Genomic DNA, 12,557 nt, shown 5'->3' on the forward strand with positions numbered 1-12,557 from the left:
TGATTTGATCACAGTTATTGAGAAACATTGGGAACTGAATTATTGCAATCAAACCATCTCATGTCATATTATTGAAGGGCTCACATTAAATGGCCAAGATGATCATGATTTTAGGTTCTATAAGATTCATAGTTGTGTAGTTGTGGGGTCTGCAGAGTGCTACAGCATGAAGATTGCTCTTGGTCATTAGCTGCTGGAGGGAAGTGGAACTAACTGATGGGTTTTTTCCCCTCAAACTGCTGGAAACCCACCCCAGTCCAAATCAAGCAGTGTCTCCGTTGTGGCTAAAAATAGCAGCCTGTGGGTCAAAACATCTTCGTGTGACCTTCTTTCTGGGTGGCTGGATCTCAGCAGGTAGTCTAATAAATACCCCAGCCCCCTTTTGGGAGGTGAAACATTAACAGATGAAACAAACAGGAAGAGCTGATGGTGGGTACACACAGTGACAACCTGTTTCTTGGGTGTATGACTGGGGGGAGGGGGAGGATGATGAGGTGACATAGCAGTTTGCAGTGGCCTCTGTGGACTGACGCACAGCAGCAGCACCACAGTGATTAAGTTGTTGGTTGCTGAGGTGAGAGGTGTGTACAACTCCAGGGAAAAGGCTTCAATGTGAAGTGAAGTGAGGAGCGTTGCTTCATCGGCCTCAACACGGCTCTGACAAAGGCTGACTCCATTTTGAGTATTTTCCCTACCCACATACCCCACCCCCAATGCACACAAACACACAGAGACAGACACACAACAGAGTGGACACACTCAAGAGTAACCTATGAATGCCCATTGTGCTTTTTACAAAACATGCATTACCTATTGTGCATGTGCACAAACTGATTGAAACAGATGTAAAGAAAAAAGATCTGTACTTGTGAGCTACAGTGGAAGGTCGTGATTTTCTGAGGACCCTCAGGAGAAGTAACAAGCACAAAGACAGTGGTTTTATATCAATACCCGGCGTTCATGGCGGGCAGGAGGTGGGGTGGGTGGGTGAAATATTTAGTCTCTGGGTAGAATAGAGTCGGATAAAATTACCTCGAGTCAGTGCCCCAGTGCATGGCATAGATTTTAGCCAGATGCCCCCTCAGTGTCCGTCTAGTGCGCATCTGAATTCGGCCAACAGGGTCGATGTTAGCTGTGATCTAAACAAAGTTAAGATCAGAGAAAAACGTCAGAGAAACTTTTCTTCAAGATTAAAAAAAACATGGCTGAGGAAAGAAATCTTTATGTCATCACTAATTGTAATTTATTCTCCATCTCCTTACAGTAAAAAAAACATATTTCTTACCTGAGACAGGGTAGCATCCGCACACGCTTTCCTGGCATCCTGAAATTACAACACAACCAAGTCTATTTTAGACCAGTAACTCTTCACAATGAGATTAACATCAGTGAATCAACAACGCTGCTACATAAACATGAAAACAAATAAACCCAAATAGCATTATAGCACAAACTGTGCTGAAAAATTATACATTCAGTACTGCCAATATAAATTCACATACTGAATGTGAAAAATAGTAGCATGTATGTATGTCACCCACATTCATACACGACATGCGTCTCTAACAAACCGACTCTTGGCTTCTGTCACTACTTTATCAAAGGGTTATACCAAAATTAAATGATGTATAAATGTGGTAATGTTGGTAACCACTCTGACACTAAAATATCGTATATGACCATTTAGTAGCCCGGGCGTTTAATATGCTAAATCGACTTGGAGCCCAGGCGATTATAAGAACCAGGCGCATATTTGCAACAGGCTACAATTTATTTTTGCAATGACCAGCACCAGACCATTATGCAAAGAACGAGGAGGTCATCTAGGACTGGAACAAAACTACTTTTTTCCCCGACACATCTTTATTGACATCAGACAATAAATACAAAGACAGTTTGTCTGTGTTGCCACGGCACAGGGAGCTGATCAGAGCAGCCAATCAGAGCAGTGTTATGAACGATAAGGGGAGGGGGGGGTCGATCGCGGTAATTTCAACACTGTATATTAGCGCATTCATCCATTTGTCTTTGTCTATTCACAGTCCAGCGCGACCTGTCCCGCTAGCGCACCTGTGTTTGTGTGTCTGTGTGCGCCTGCATGCGAGAGAAAGAGCGGGAGGAGGGGCTGACTGACAGAGGTGAGAGCCAGTGAAACGCTGTTAATTTTATTTTATTTTTTTCTGTGCAAGACTATGGTAAACACTTAATCACCCAGGCGTTTCATATGCCAAATGAGGTCGGACCCCGGCACAGGCGTGTATTTGCACACGGGCGACTATTTGGTCATCTACGGTAAGTGTCATTATGCAACTATGTTGACTTACAACAGGACGATTCCAACAAGTAAACTTTGCATCTCCTACAACTATGGCGGATTCCCACTTGGGATGAATGAACGTGATCATTAACATAATGTCATAGATATAACACCTGTAAAGGGTTTGGGATGTACACCTGTGTTTTTAGGAACAATATCATTTTTACCCAGCAAGCTGATTCTAACAAAAACAGTGTCACTCGTGTTATGGCCTTGAGTTAACATTAATGAAGGAGCATTAGGATATGAAGCTTCTCAGTGAAGCCCGATCTAATCAGCGTCTGAGGCACCAAACTTAATTGACAAAACGTCAATCTGGATCCGTGATCTAACAAGGAAACAAAAAAAGCGAAACAGGACCTGAGGACTGTGAAGGACTTACTCTGATCTGGTTCTTGAGCTGCTCAGCCTCCTGGCGTAGCTGATCCAGTTCACTCATTTTCCTCTGCTAATGGTGTGCTTCGCTCCGCCGCCTAGACTCTTGCTGATCTGGAGGAGACATGAAATAAAAAGGATCAACATATGAACTACATACAGCTTATTTCACATGGGTTTGGTAATACGCAAAATATACAATTAAGTCACTCATACTGTTCAGTTTGCACTCTGACATTAAAAGTGTACGGATAATGGCCAAAGTGTTGAGACATCATGTGCCTCATCTTCTTCCTAAATGATTTTATGGTTCCACAAAATGCAGTGGAGGATCACACACACACACACACAGTGCCTCTTCAACCCAGTATGTAAGGCCCAGACAAAGTCGCAGTGAATCACAACAGCCCAACACTTTCTAGACAGCTCAAGACTTGTCCTTGCCAGCTTGAAACTGTTACCTAGCAACAAGCTCCAGGCAGCTACTTTAGGCTTAAGATAACAATTTTGAGGATGATGTTGAATTTGTTCTCACTCCTAAACAGCAGCAAACCCTTGGGTAAACATCTGGCCTCCACTAAGCTGGTGATAACCATTCCTCGGCAGCCAAGGCAAAAATAAAAAATAAAAACGTGAAAAGAAAGAAAAAACCCAGTTGCCTGTAAGGCCCAGAAACATACCCTCTTTAATGACTGTCCAAACTAAGCGAGGGTTTAAGAGTCCAGATATAAAGGAAAAGGAGAGGCAGACCAGAAGACCAGCTTGGGTTTCGTTGCGATACTGCAGCTGAGTTGATGGGCAGGGTCTGCCGAAGATGTCAGTGCTCTGGCCTCTGGACTCTAAACTCTCCTCCAATGTCATCCCTGTAATCCTGGGACACAGTTGATTCAGCTCCTCCAGCCAAATCCGGTTAAGACAAAACCTGCTGATGATCCTAAAAGCAGTGGCTATCCCGCTGACCCCAATCCTCTGGTTGACACTCTCAGCCCTGACACTTTCACTCTCCATAGAAAGAAGACAAATTCCACTAAAAAGGAAAATACCAGTCTAATAATTATGAGGTCCGGCGACCAGGCTGGGAGGCATGCTTGACACTGATTGAAGACAGACTGTAGGCTGCACAATCATTACTTCTCTTTAAGCGTCCCACAAGTCACAGCAAGTTAGCAGATAAAAACTTTCCAATGAAACGGTTGACTCCTTGATTCACAATTTCAGCGACTACTTCCAGTGAAGAAAAAACAAGGAATTGCACACACTTCCTTTCAGCCATTAAAACACCAATGTCTCTGACAATCTATTAAAACTACACTGTTACAAGAGGTGCTCCTAATAAAAACACTGCCTGTCTGTCAAAAACAAAATGACTACATTTATCCTGCAAATAAACCTTACCTCCCTGTTTCTCCTGGTTTCGATATAGGTCCTTTGTCTTAGGGCGTGTCGAGACCTTCTGAATGAACACCTTATCCTTCAAGCGCCTGACATCTCCGTGGCTACTTGTCACCTGATTGGTCAGCTCTGATAAATGGGGCTGCGTCTATGCAAGGCGCCTTAACCCCCTAATCTTGGTGATAAAAAGGTCTCATGCTAATATCATCGGCTAATTCTTGTCTTGTCTGTAATAGCTTTCTGTGTAACAGGTAATGAAACCCACCGGGGAATTTAACCGCCAGCAGATTTAACCAAGAACCTGACCAAGTTATAAAATGTGAACATTTAAAGAAGGCGCCTTTAGGCTGAGGATATGTTCCACTCAAGCTTAGGGTGATTCAAACACTGCACTATATGAATAACTCAACAACGGCACTTCTGTCCCTCATGTCCAATTATTACAGACCTTACAGCAACAAGTAACTCTGCCTGAAGCCTTGGACTACAATCCGAGTTCGTTTCCATTTTCTGTATATTTGTCTGACTCCATGTTTTCCATGTGAGGCGGGCCGGTGAGTTGTATACTATATATATATATAGTTGTATTTTGTCAGATATCGCACATGACATGCAGTTCTTAAGGGCTCTTTGTAAACGTCTGCCCAACTCTGCAAATGGCCACCGCTCCTACTCCCCAAAATATACTTGACTCCCTATGTGGAGCATTACCATGGCACAGGAACTAGGGGGCGGAGTCTGCATAGTGCTGGGTGATAATTTAATGACGACAGTGATGTTGCTAGATACACCTCCTGCGTCCCTGACGCATTCAAATCTGAAAGGACGCAGTAAACTCACTATCCATGCATCCCGAGGACGCACCTCATTTTTCCCATGGAAAACGATACATTGTGAACAACTCGTGTTTAAAATCACAGTAACTAGCCAAAGAAATCTTGTCGTCAGCAGATCAGACAAGCGCTGTTTCAACCCTCTGCGCATCTACCAGTGTTTCCCATACGTTCATTTATTCGTGGCGGCCCGCCACAAATAAATTACGTCCGCCATGAATAGATTTGTCAGCTTTTGGCTCAACCAACGCAATATCGTTCCGTTCATTCATCTCCGCATAGCCCTCTTTCTCCGTTACTGGCGTTCACACATACACAGAGAAGCGCGCCTGCATGACAGCAGTGCGCGGCACACGATGCAAGTGGATGAAACACAATGACTGCGAGGAGCAAGATGTAAACTGAGTAACATGTTTGGATTGTTGGATGGTTTTGGACACCAGGAGTGAAGGTAAGAAATATTTCCTGGAGGTTTTATCAGCTGTGTTTCTCTGCTGAGGAATCACATGTGGCGGACTGAGATCAGATCGTTTTTTATTTTTTGACGTCTCTTTCCCTTCATTATTCAGATCAGTCAGATCGCCTGGTTCGAGACCGGCCCGGCCCAACACATTAACTGTAATTATGAGCCCGAGCCTGATTTCAACCCGACATTTTTTTTTTTTTTTTAATTCGTGGGCTGTTTAAATTCGGCGACGGCAGTGCCAGCAGCTGCTGCACCCTCCACACCTCCGACTTTCCATCAAAGGTGCTCAAACTTTATTTTTTTCTTTATATTCTCGAACTTCATGTTGCTCAGCTGCTGCTGCACGAGTGATGCATGCAGTCAGTGTGTGCCGCTGCTGCACGTGAAGGAGACGTGATGCTTTTTTTAAAAAACTTTGCGCAACATGGCACACTTTCGTTAGATGCAGGCTTACTTTTCGAAAAATAAAAGTTACGTGAAATATTGCTGATTATGGCATAGCTTTCTGTCCACCTAATTGGGCTAATAAAGTCATGAAAAAAATCAACACACAAATGCTTGATCAAAGGCTGGGCAAGCCGACTCGGCCTTGGGCTGAGAATCTAAACTCTAGAACACGAGGACCAAAAATATACACGGTTTATCTTAAAGCAGAAGTAAACGATCCGGTCATTTTGGCTAACTTCTTGTCAGCTGATGGTGTTAGCAGTTCCCGCCCTCGTCCCTACGTCACCACATTCACGCGCATCCCTTGGCTGCACACACAGAGAGGACTGCCCCATTATGCCGTTCTCCCTCCTCATTGGCTTACAGCAGAGCGACTGACAGACTCGTGTTTCAGACCAAACATTCTATATATGCGATTGCTGTCGGAAGATATAACTATTTAAGACTTATATTAACACTAACATTCCGCTTACTTCTGCTTTAACATTATAGAAAAGAGCTTGCTCTATCGCACACAACGACAACGACAACGACATCCTCATACAAGTTAACGATTGTTCGTTGTTCTACCAACAAGTGCCAGCAAATGTAAGAAGTCTGACCTGTTGCTACTGGTTCATAAAGGACCGAAGGAAATATTTATTTATCAGACTTCACTGATGTCATGTCACTGAAGTTGATTTCCCTTTGTATATCATCATTTCAACAGTAATGGCTGTATGTAGAAGTGGAATAGAGTGAAGTTGAATTCCTTTTTTCTGTGGTCTTCAAGCAAATGTTCCACATGTTTTTAAAATAAAATAATCGATAATTAACAGTATCGATCGCTATAATAAAAAAAAATCAATATACTTTTTTAAAAATGTCGCCCAGCTGTACGTCTGCAGCCTTTAACGTTGCCGACTGGTCACACAAGCCTTGTGGCTGCTATAACATGTGAGCGGCATCCATTATATCTGCATGTAAGCACAGATTGTCCCAGCTTTAAGTGAAAGTAAGAAAGGAGACAACAGGTTTATCCCTTACAGGACGTTTCCGGGTCAACGATAGACACGTGTTTAAGTAATCTCTGTATTTATTGTCAGGTAGTCAATACTTACTAATATTTAGATCACATGACAGATACGATTAAAAGTGGACTACAAGGTGTTCACAAACAAAACAGGAGGCCAGACATATACTCAACCAGGCTACTGCTTCGGCACAAACGACAAAATTACTTAAATCATTTTGATGGTCTTTAAGACCTTTCTTCTTAGGATTTCTCAGTGGTTCATTTGTAGCATCTGTCTCTAAGGGGTTAATGACGGCACTGGTTGTACATCACGGGTAAATAGCCAATCAATCCTGTTCCATATATTTGTGAGGAAGAAGTGCATCACTGAGACAACTCAGAATTGTTGATATTGCTGAAATATCAATGAGCACAACCATAACTAATTTTATTTCTTTTGTGCACTGTCTCAACTGGAAAAAGTCCCCAGATCATGCACTTTTTCTCAGTAAGTGATAGCTAATGCTAACACTAATATTCAGTGGGTTTATTATGCAGTTATGTTTTCATGTTATAAACATAAATAAAAGCACACTGAAACTGTTTTATACTGTAAATCTTTGTCTTCCAGATAACTATTAACATTAGTATTTACCCTAAATAAAACCACCCAATTGCATTTTTTAAGTGCAGTCTGTTAACATTTAAACAAGTGACATGTTTGGCATGTGCTGGACTGCAGCACATCACACACACGTCAGCAGTGAAAACAATGGCTTTATGGGTGATGGGCCCTTTAGGTCCTTTTAAAAACACAGCCTGCCAATTGTAACGGACCAAACATAATCCTAATATGTTAGTCATGTGTAAGTCATATTTGGTTGCAAAACAAAACTGCAAGATCAATCAAAAAGTGCAAGAAGTCTGTAATCCATGGACATTAGCAAAGGCTTGGCATTTCTCCACACCCATACTGCAGCTATATTCACTTCTCTCTGGTTTTAGGGGCTTTCAGTTGACACTTTGGCTTAAACAATTGAAACACATGCTCAGAGACTGAGGTCAGGTGATCGATGTGGCGTGTCAGGAACATTCCACTGTTTGGTCCTTAAAATAAAACTCTTGCCTCAATTTCTGACCGCTTTGAATGAATGGATTGCAATTCTGTATCTTTCAGTCTTTGTGCTAAAATGACCTGTCCTGTATAATGCAAAAAAAAAAAAAAAATCCTACATCTGGTCAATTTCAGTGCTGATGAAATTTAACAGAATCTCTACTGACAGAAACATAGAATAAGCCAGTGCTCTTTACTGGTGATTAGTATTAGAGGTGTGATTCAGAGGACTCTTTTTCCCTTGTGCTGGTGGTGGGAGTGTTGAAACCACTGGCAGCCCAACAGATAGAGCCTCGACTTCACTGCCTTCTCTTTCTGCCAGCTATTTTTAGAGAGGTGGTGGGGGAGGAGGAGGAGAAAGAGGAGGAGGGAAGCAGACTTCACATTTTCCAGCCACTCCTATCAGCTCCGACATCTCGAGCAGAACACAGCGAGAAGGAGAGAGGAAGTGTAATTCGACTCCACACACAAAACGCAATTCATTGGTATTTCTCCTTCCCATACGGCGATGATCATGCATGTACCATTCATTGTCACATCGAATTGACTTATAAATGGAGCTAGATGAGCTGCTTCATCAGTAAAGATTTCTGCGGTCATTTCATAACGTAGGGGGCACATGACAATAAAGCTGTGAGTAGACAAGAATGAATTTCTAAGAAATGACTGAGAACAGTGAATTCATGGATGGCTGGAAGCATTTTTAACCCTTTTAAATAGTAACTTGTATTACATTTCAAGTATGATTTGAACAAATTCTCTCTCTCTCTCTCAAAAAAAAAAGGAAATAAAACTGCAATATGAACCTTATTGGGCACAAAATCCAATATGGACCTGTTATAAGACAGTGACATTTGAATGGGTTTTTTTAATGTTAAAAGATTTTTAGGATATATTCATGAAAAACAAAAAGGCTAAGCAAAAGCTGAAGTTGGTGTGGAGGGACAAATGACAGGATGGTCTGGTGGGGTTTGGCAGTAGATTTTTGGGGTAGAGGATTGACTCCACCCTGACGACATAAGGAGAGGGGTAGGTAGGTAGTGAGATGTTCTGGTGCACAAGAGGATAGAGGCAAGAGAGGCAAGCTGGAGGACAGAGCCAGATTAAACTAATGAGAGTGAACAAGCAGAGGACAATTGGGAGGGGAGCTGCTAATTAACCCCTTGGTGCAGGGGAGCAAGGCTCAGTAAGCTTCCCAGCATTAAACACTGAGCAGAGGAGGCCTACACCTACAGCACCATACAGGACCTCTCAGACTTGTCAAAAACACAGCTTTTCTCTTCAGGTATCCACACAAACAGACACACATAGACAGTACAAAGTGTTGTGTTACACATTATACAGAGGTCAGCTCCTCAGAAAAGGTTCACACCACAATGGCATCCGGCATTATGCACCTGCAATAAATTACAACCTTGGTGACAAGTACAAGGTTCGTCTTCTGTTGGAAATGTAATGTGTTGATCAACAATGAGGTTGTGTTGTCGTGATAGTGTTAGGTCCATTTTCATTCTGTATGCACAAAGCACAAAGTAACAAATGCTCCAATGCTGTGGCAACATTTTAATGATTACCTATGTGACGTGACTGTCATTTGAGTTTGTTTGCAGGACTCATCAAACACAGTTGTCAGTGATGGGATTTTCACAAGCATTTTCCCTTTCAACCACCATGTTTTCGTCAAACAATATGTACTAAAATACAAGTCGTGATTACTACACTCCGTCTCCTTGATAGGTTATGTCCACATTAACATGAAAAATGAAAATTTTTGCAAAGTCAAAAACTCAATCTATTGATTACATTGAAAATGTGACATCTTCAACAATGTCCAGACAGTATCATGTTTTTAAAAATTTTTTTTTTTTTTACATCTTTAGGTTAAAAACGGAAATAAACAGAATAGAACTCAGTAAATTGTAGCAGGTAAAAGATTGTGTATATCCGGTTGTAGTCCGTTAAAATGCCGCATCTTAAATGGATTGATGTTGTCACAGGTGATAAAGAGCTGCATCCTACTTGACCTACACTATTCGCAAATAGCAACAAGAAGTGTGAATCATTCTGCATTCAGCCCAACATCAACTACTCTGAAACACACCCCGACTACAAACGTGGCCCATTTAGGCCCCGTCCACACAAATCCGTTTTTTTCGAATCCGGATAAATACTTTATCGGATTGGCCTCGCGTCCACACAAATACGGCGTTTTCAGGGGGTGAAAACGGTATTTTTTGAAAACGGGTCCCAGAGTGGGAAAATTTGAAAACGCCGCCCCAGCGTTTTCGTCTGGACGGCCAATATGGCTTTTTTCTGAAACGATGATGTCATGCCCCCCGCTGCTCTACCTGTAACCTGAGACACACACACACACACCGCTGCAGCAGCTGCACAACAGCCTATATGGACGTAACAACAACGGCCGACTAACGTCGCGTCGCTCAGACGCTGCGGCTGAATCGCGCCTGTTTAATCATCACTGATCGTAATATTTACTCTGACACGACTCCCTGTCAACATTTAATCCCATGTTTGAGTTTGAATACAGCGGGGGACTTGTTCTTCTATTGAATTACAGCGGGGACTCCCGTCTTCTTCTCTGTCTTAAGTGTTTGTGTGTGGCAGCGCTACAGCGCCGCACACACTCCACCCGCTCCACACACGCCTGCAGTATGTACTACAGCGTTTTGGGTCGTTTTCAGGTGATCCGTGTGTGGACACAGATATTTCTGAAAACGATGCCGTGTTTACGGAGATTTTTTTCAAAACGATTAAGAAAAAGATCGGATTCGGTGAAGCTGCGTATTCGTCTGGACGGGGCCTAAGACTACATGTTACCCAGCAGTCACTACCGATTTGCTGCTGCTATTAAAATCCAATCACATCTGTTAAAGACAGATTTTAGCTGGATTCAAATGCAAAATGATCACTCAGAAAGAAAGTGAGAAGCGACAGAATATCTTTCATCTTTTGTCTCTCATAGTGCACAGCATCATCTGGTTAACAAACCACTGCCCTCAGTGAGACAGAGAGGTGGAGCTCTCACTCATGGGACAGTAGTGACGATTCTGCTACGGAAAGGAGCTCAGATTTATTGCAAGGTGTTGTGGCAAAATATCTCTAAATGTGTCTGAAGAGTCAATTTAAAAGAGCAGCAACCAATGGGGAATCTCCAACACTTGGCAGGTCAACCAATAGTGCAACTTCATGATAGAGTCACATGGTATTCAGATGACCAATAGTGTAAGGGTAATCCTGACTCTCGGCCAGGGACATCTGTGTTTAGATATATTAAGACACCCAAAGATTCACATCCCTACAGTCCAGGCTTTTGAAAAGAGAGTATATGTTCAGATAAATGTAGCAGTTTACTTTAAAATGGTTCAAATATATTGCTGCTGAATAAATATTAAAAACTGACTCACATGTGATGTGCACTTTTTTTCTAGGGGAAATATGGCTCATGATATGGTCTGTAGACATAATCATTCAACTTTTTCACAAAAAATCGGCAATATCGAAGAATCGCAATTTAAATCGAATCGCCACCCAAAAATGCGTAAAAGAATCAAACTGGGAGGAAAGCATCGCCCCAGCCCTATTAGCTATCACAATGTTCTCAGTCTCAACCATTGCCCAGCTGAGAGACATAGGCAGAGTCCTGAGTTAGTGTTTGAAAGGTGGTGTAGAGATGGTGGGCTTAATAATTCATGCCCTCCTGCTTGGACACCAGATGCCACACCCCTGCCTCCATGAGTGTTGCATCCCATCTCCCCGTCTGATTCACATCTCTATGGGATCATATATTCTAGTGCTTCAGAGCCATTTAGGTTGTGGCCGATTTCCTGCCCCTGTAAACATACAGTACGCGGGGTAGAGCAGGATATGGACGGGCCTGCTCTTTGTTACAAGTCAGTCAGTTGACGGCTGTTGCAGTGTCTCAGCTACTCATCTGTGTCAGCGTGCTGCCTCCGCCTTAATACAGGCGCAGAGCCTCTCTAAGCAGGCGTTTCCTTTTTAAGGGTGTTTCCCTAACTCTGCTTGTCTTTCTCTCTTCCCTTTGTCAAAACATTCAGCGGATGTGGCGACAGCACACACACTTTACAAATACACTTGCTCTGTGGTTTCTCTCTGCTACTACCATTGCACTTGCCGGTGTCCATCCAGGCTTTTTGAACCAGGCTCTGCAATCAGCTGCATTACAGTAACAAGTTACCCAGGACATCCTGACAGGCAGGCAGGCTTATGTTCACAGACAAACGCAGGGATAAAAACGAAGAGACAGAGGGGAGGCTGACTCTACACACAAAATTAGGTCAGTCTGACTTGCACTTGGCCTAACCCATGCTGCTAAACAAATAATGAGGAGTGACTGAATGCAAGAAGCTCAATATGCTGCAGATGCCATGAGACAGGTGACTTTGATGAGCTACTCGGAGAACATCACTGAAGCAGAGATGGAACCAAAAGGTAGACAACAGCAATCACTATTAACCTGAATGTTTAATGTTGATTTTGTTGTATGAATGAGTGTGATATATGAACAGATTAGTATCGAATGTGTGCATCAGCAGGAATAATAAAACAAATTACATTATTGGGAATGGGAACACCTGTGC

General features: G+C 42.7%; 1 protein-coding gene across 1 annotated transcript in view; it reads right to left on the reverse strand.

The window, feature by feature from the left end:
• The window catches only part of gnb1a (guanine nucleotide binding protein (G protein), beta polypeptide 1a), a 38,696-nt gene that overhangs the window by 12,650 nt on the left and 13,489 nt on the right, over positions 1 to 12,557 (reverse strand). The window contains exons 2-4 of the mRNA XM_085781350.1: positions 2,700 to 2,806; positions 1,286 to 1,324; positions 1,033 to 1,139 (exon numbers count right to left, since the gene is read on the reverse strand). Of these exons, the coding sequence (XP_085637476.1) occupies positions 1,033 to 1,139; positions 1,286 to 1,324; positions 2,700 to 2,756 (203 nt within the window). The 5' untranslated portion in view covers positions 2,757 to 2,806. The remainder of the gene's footprint in view (positions 1 to 1,032; positions 1,140 to 1,285; positions 1,325 to 2,699; positions 2,807 to 12,557) is intronic.

The sequence above is a fragment of the Trachurus japonicus genome, chromosome 7 (genome assembly GCF_045865225.1).
Source record: "Trachurus japonicus isolate A0001 chromosome 7, Traja_1.0".
Classification (NCBI taxonomy): domain Eukaryota; kingdom Metazoa; phylum Chordata; class Actinopteri; order Carangiformes; family Carangidae; genus Trachurus; species Trachurus japonicus.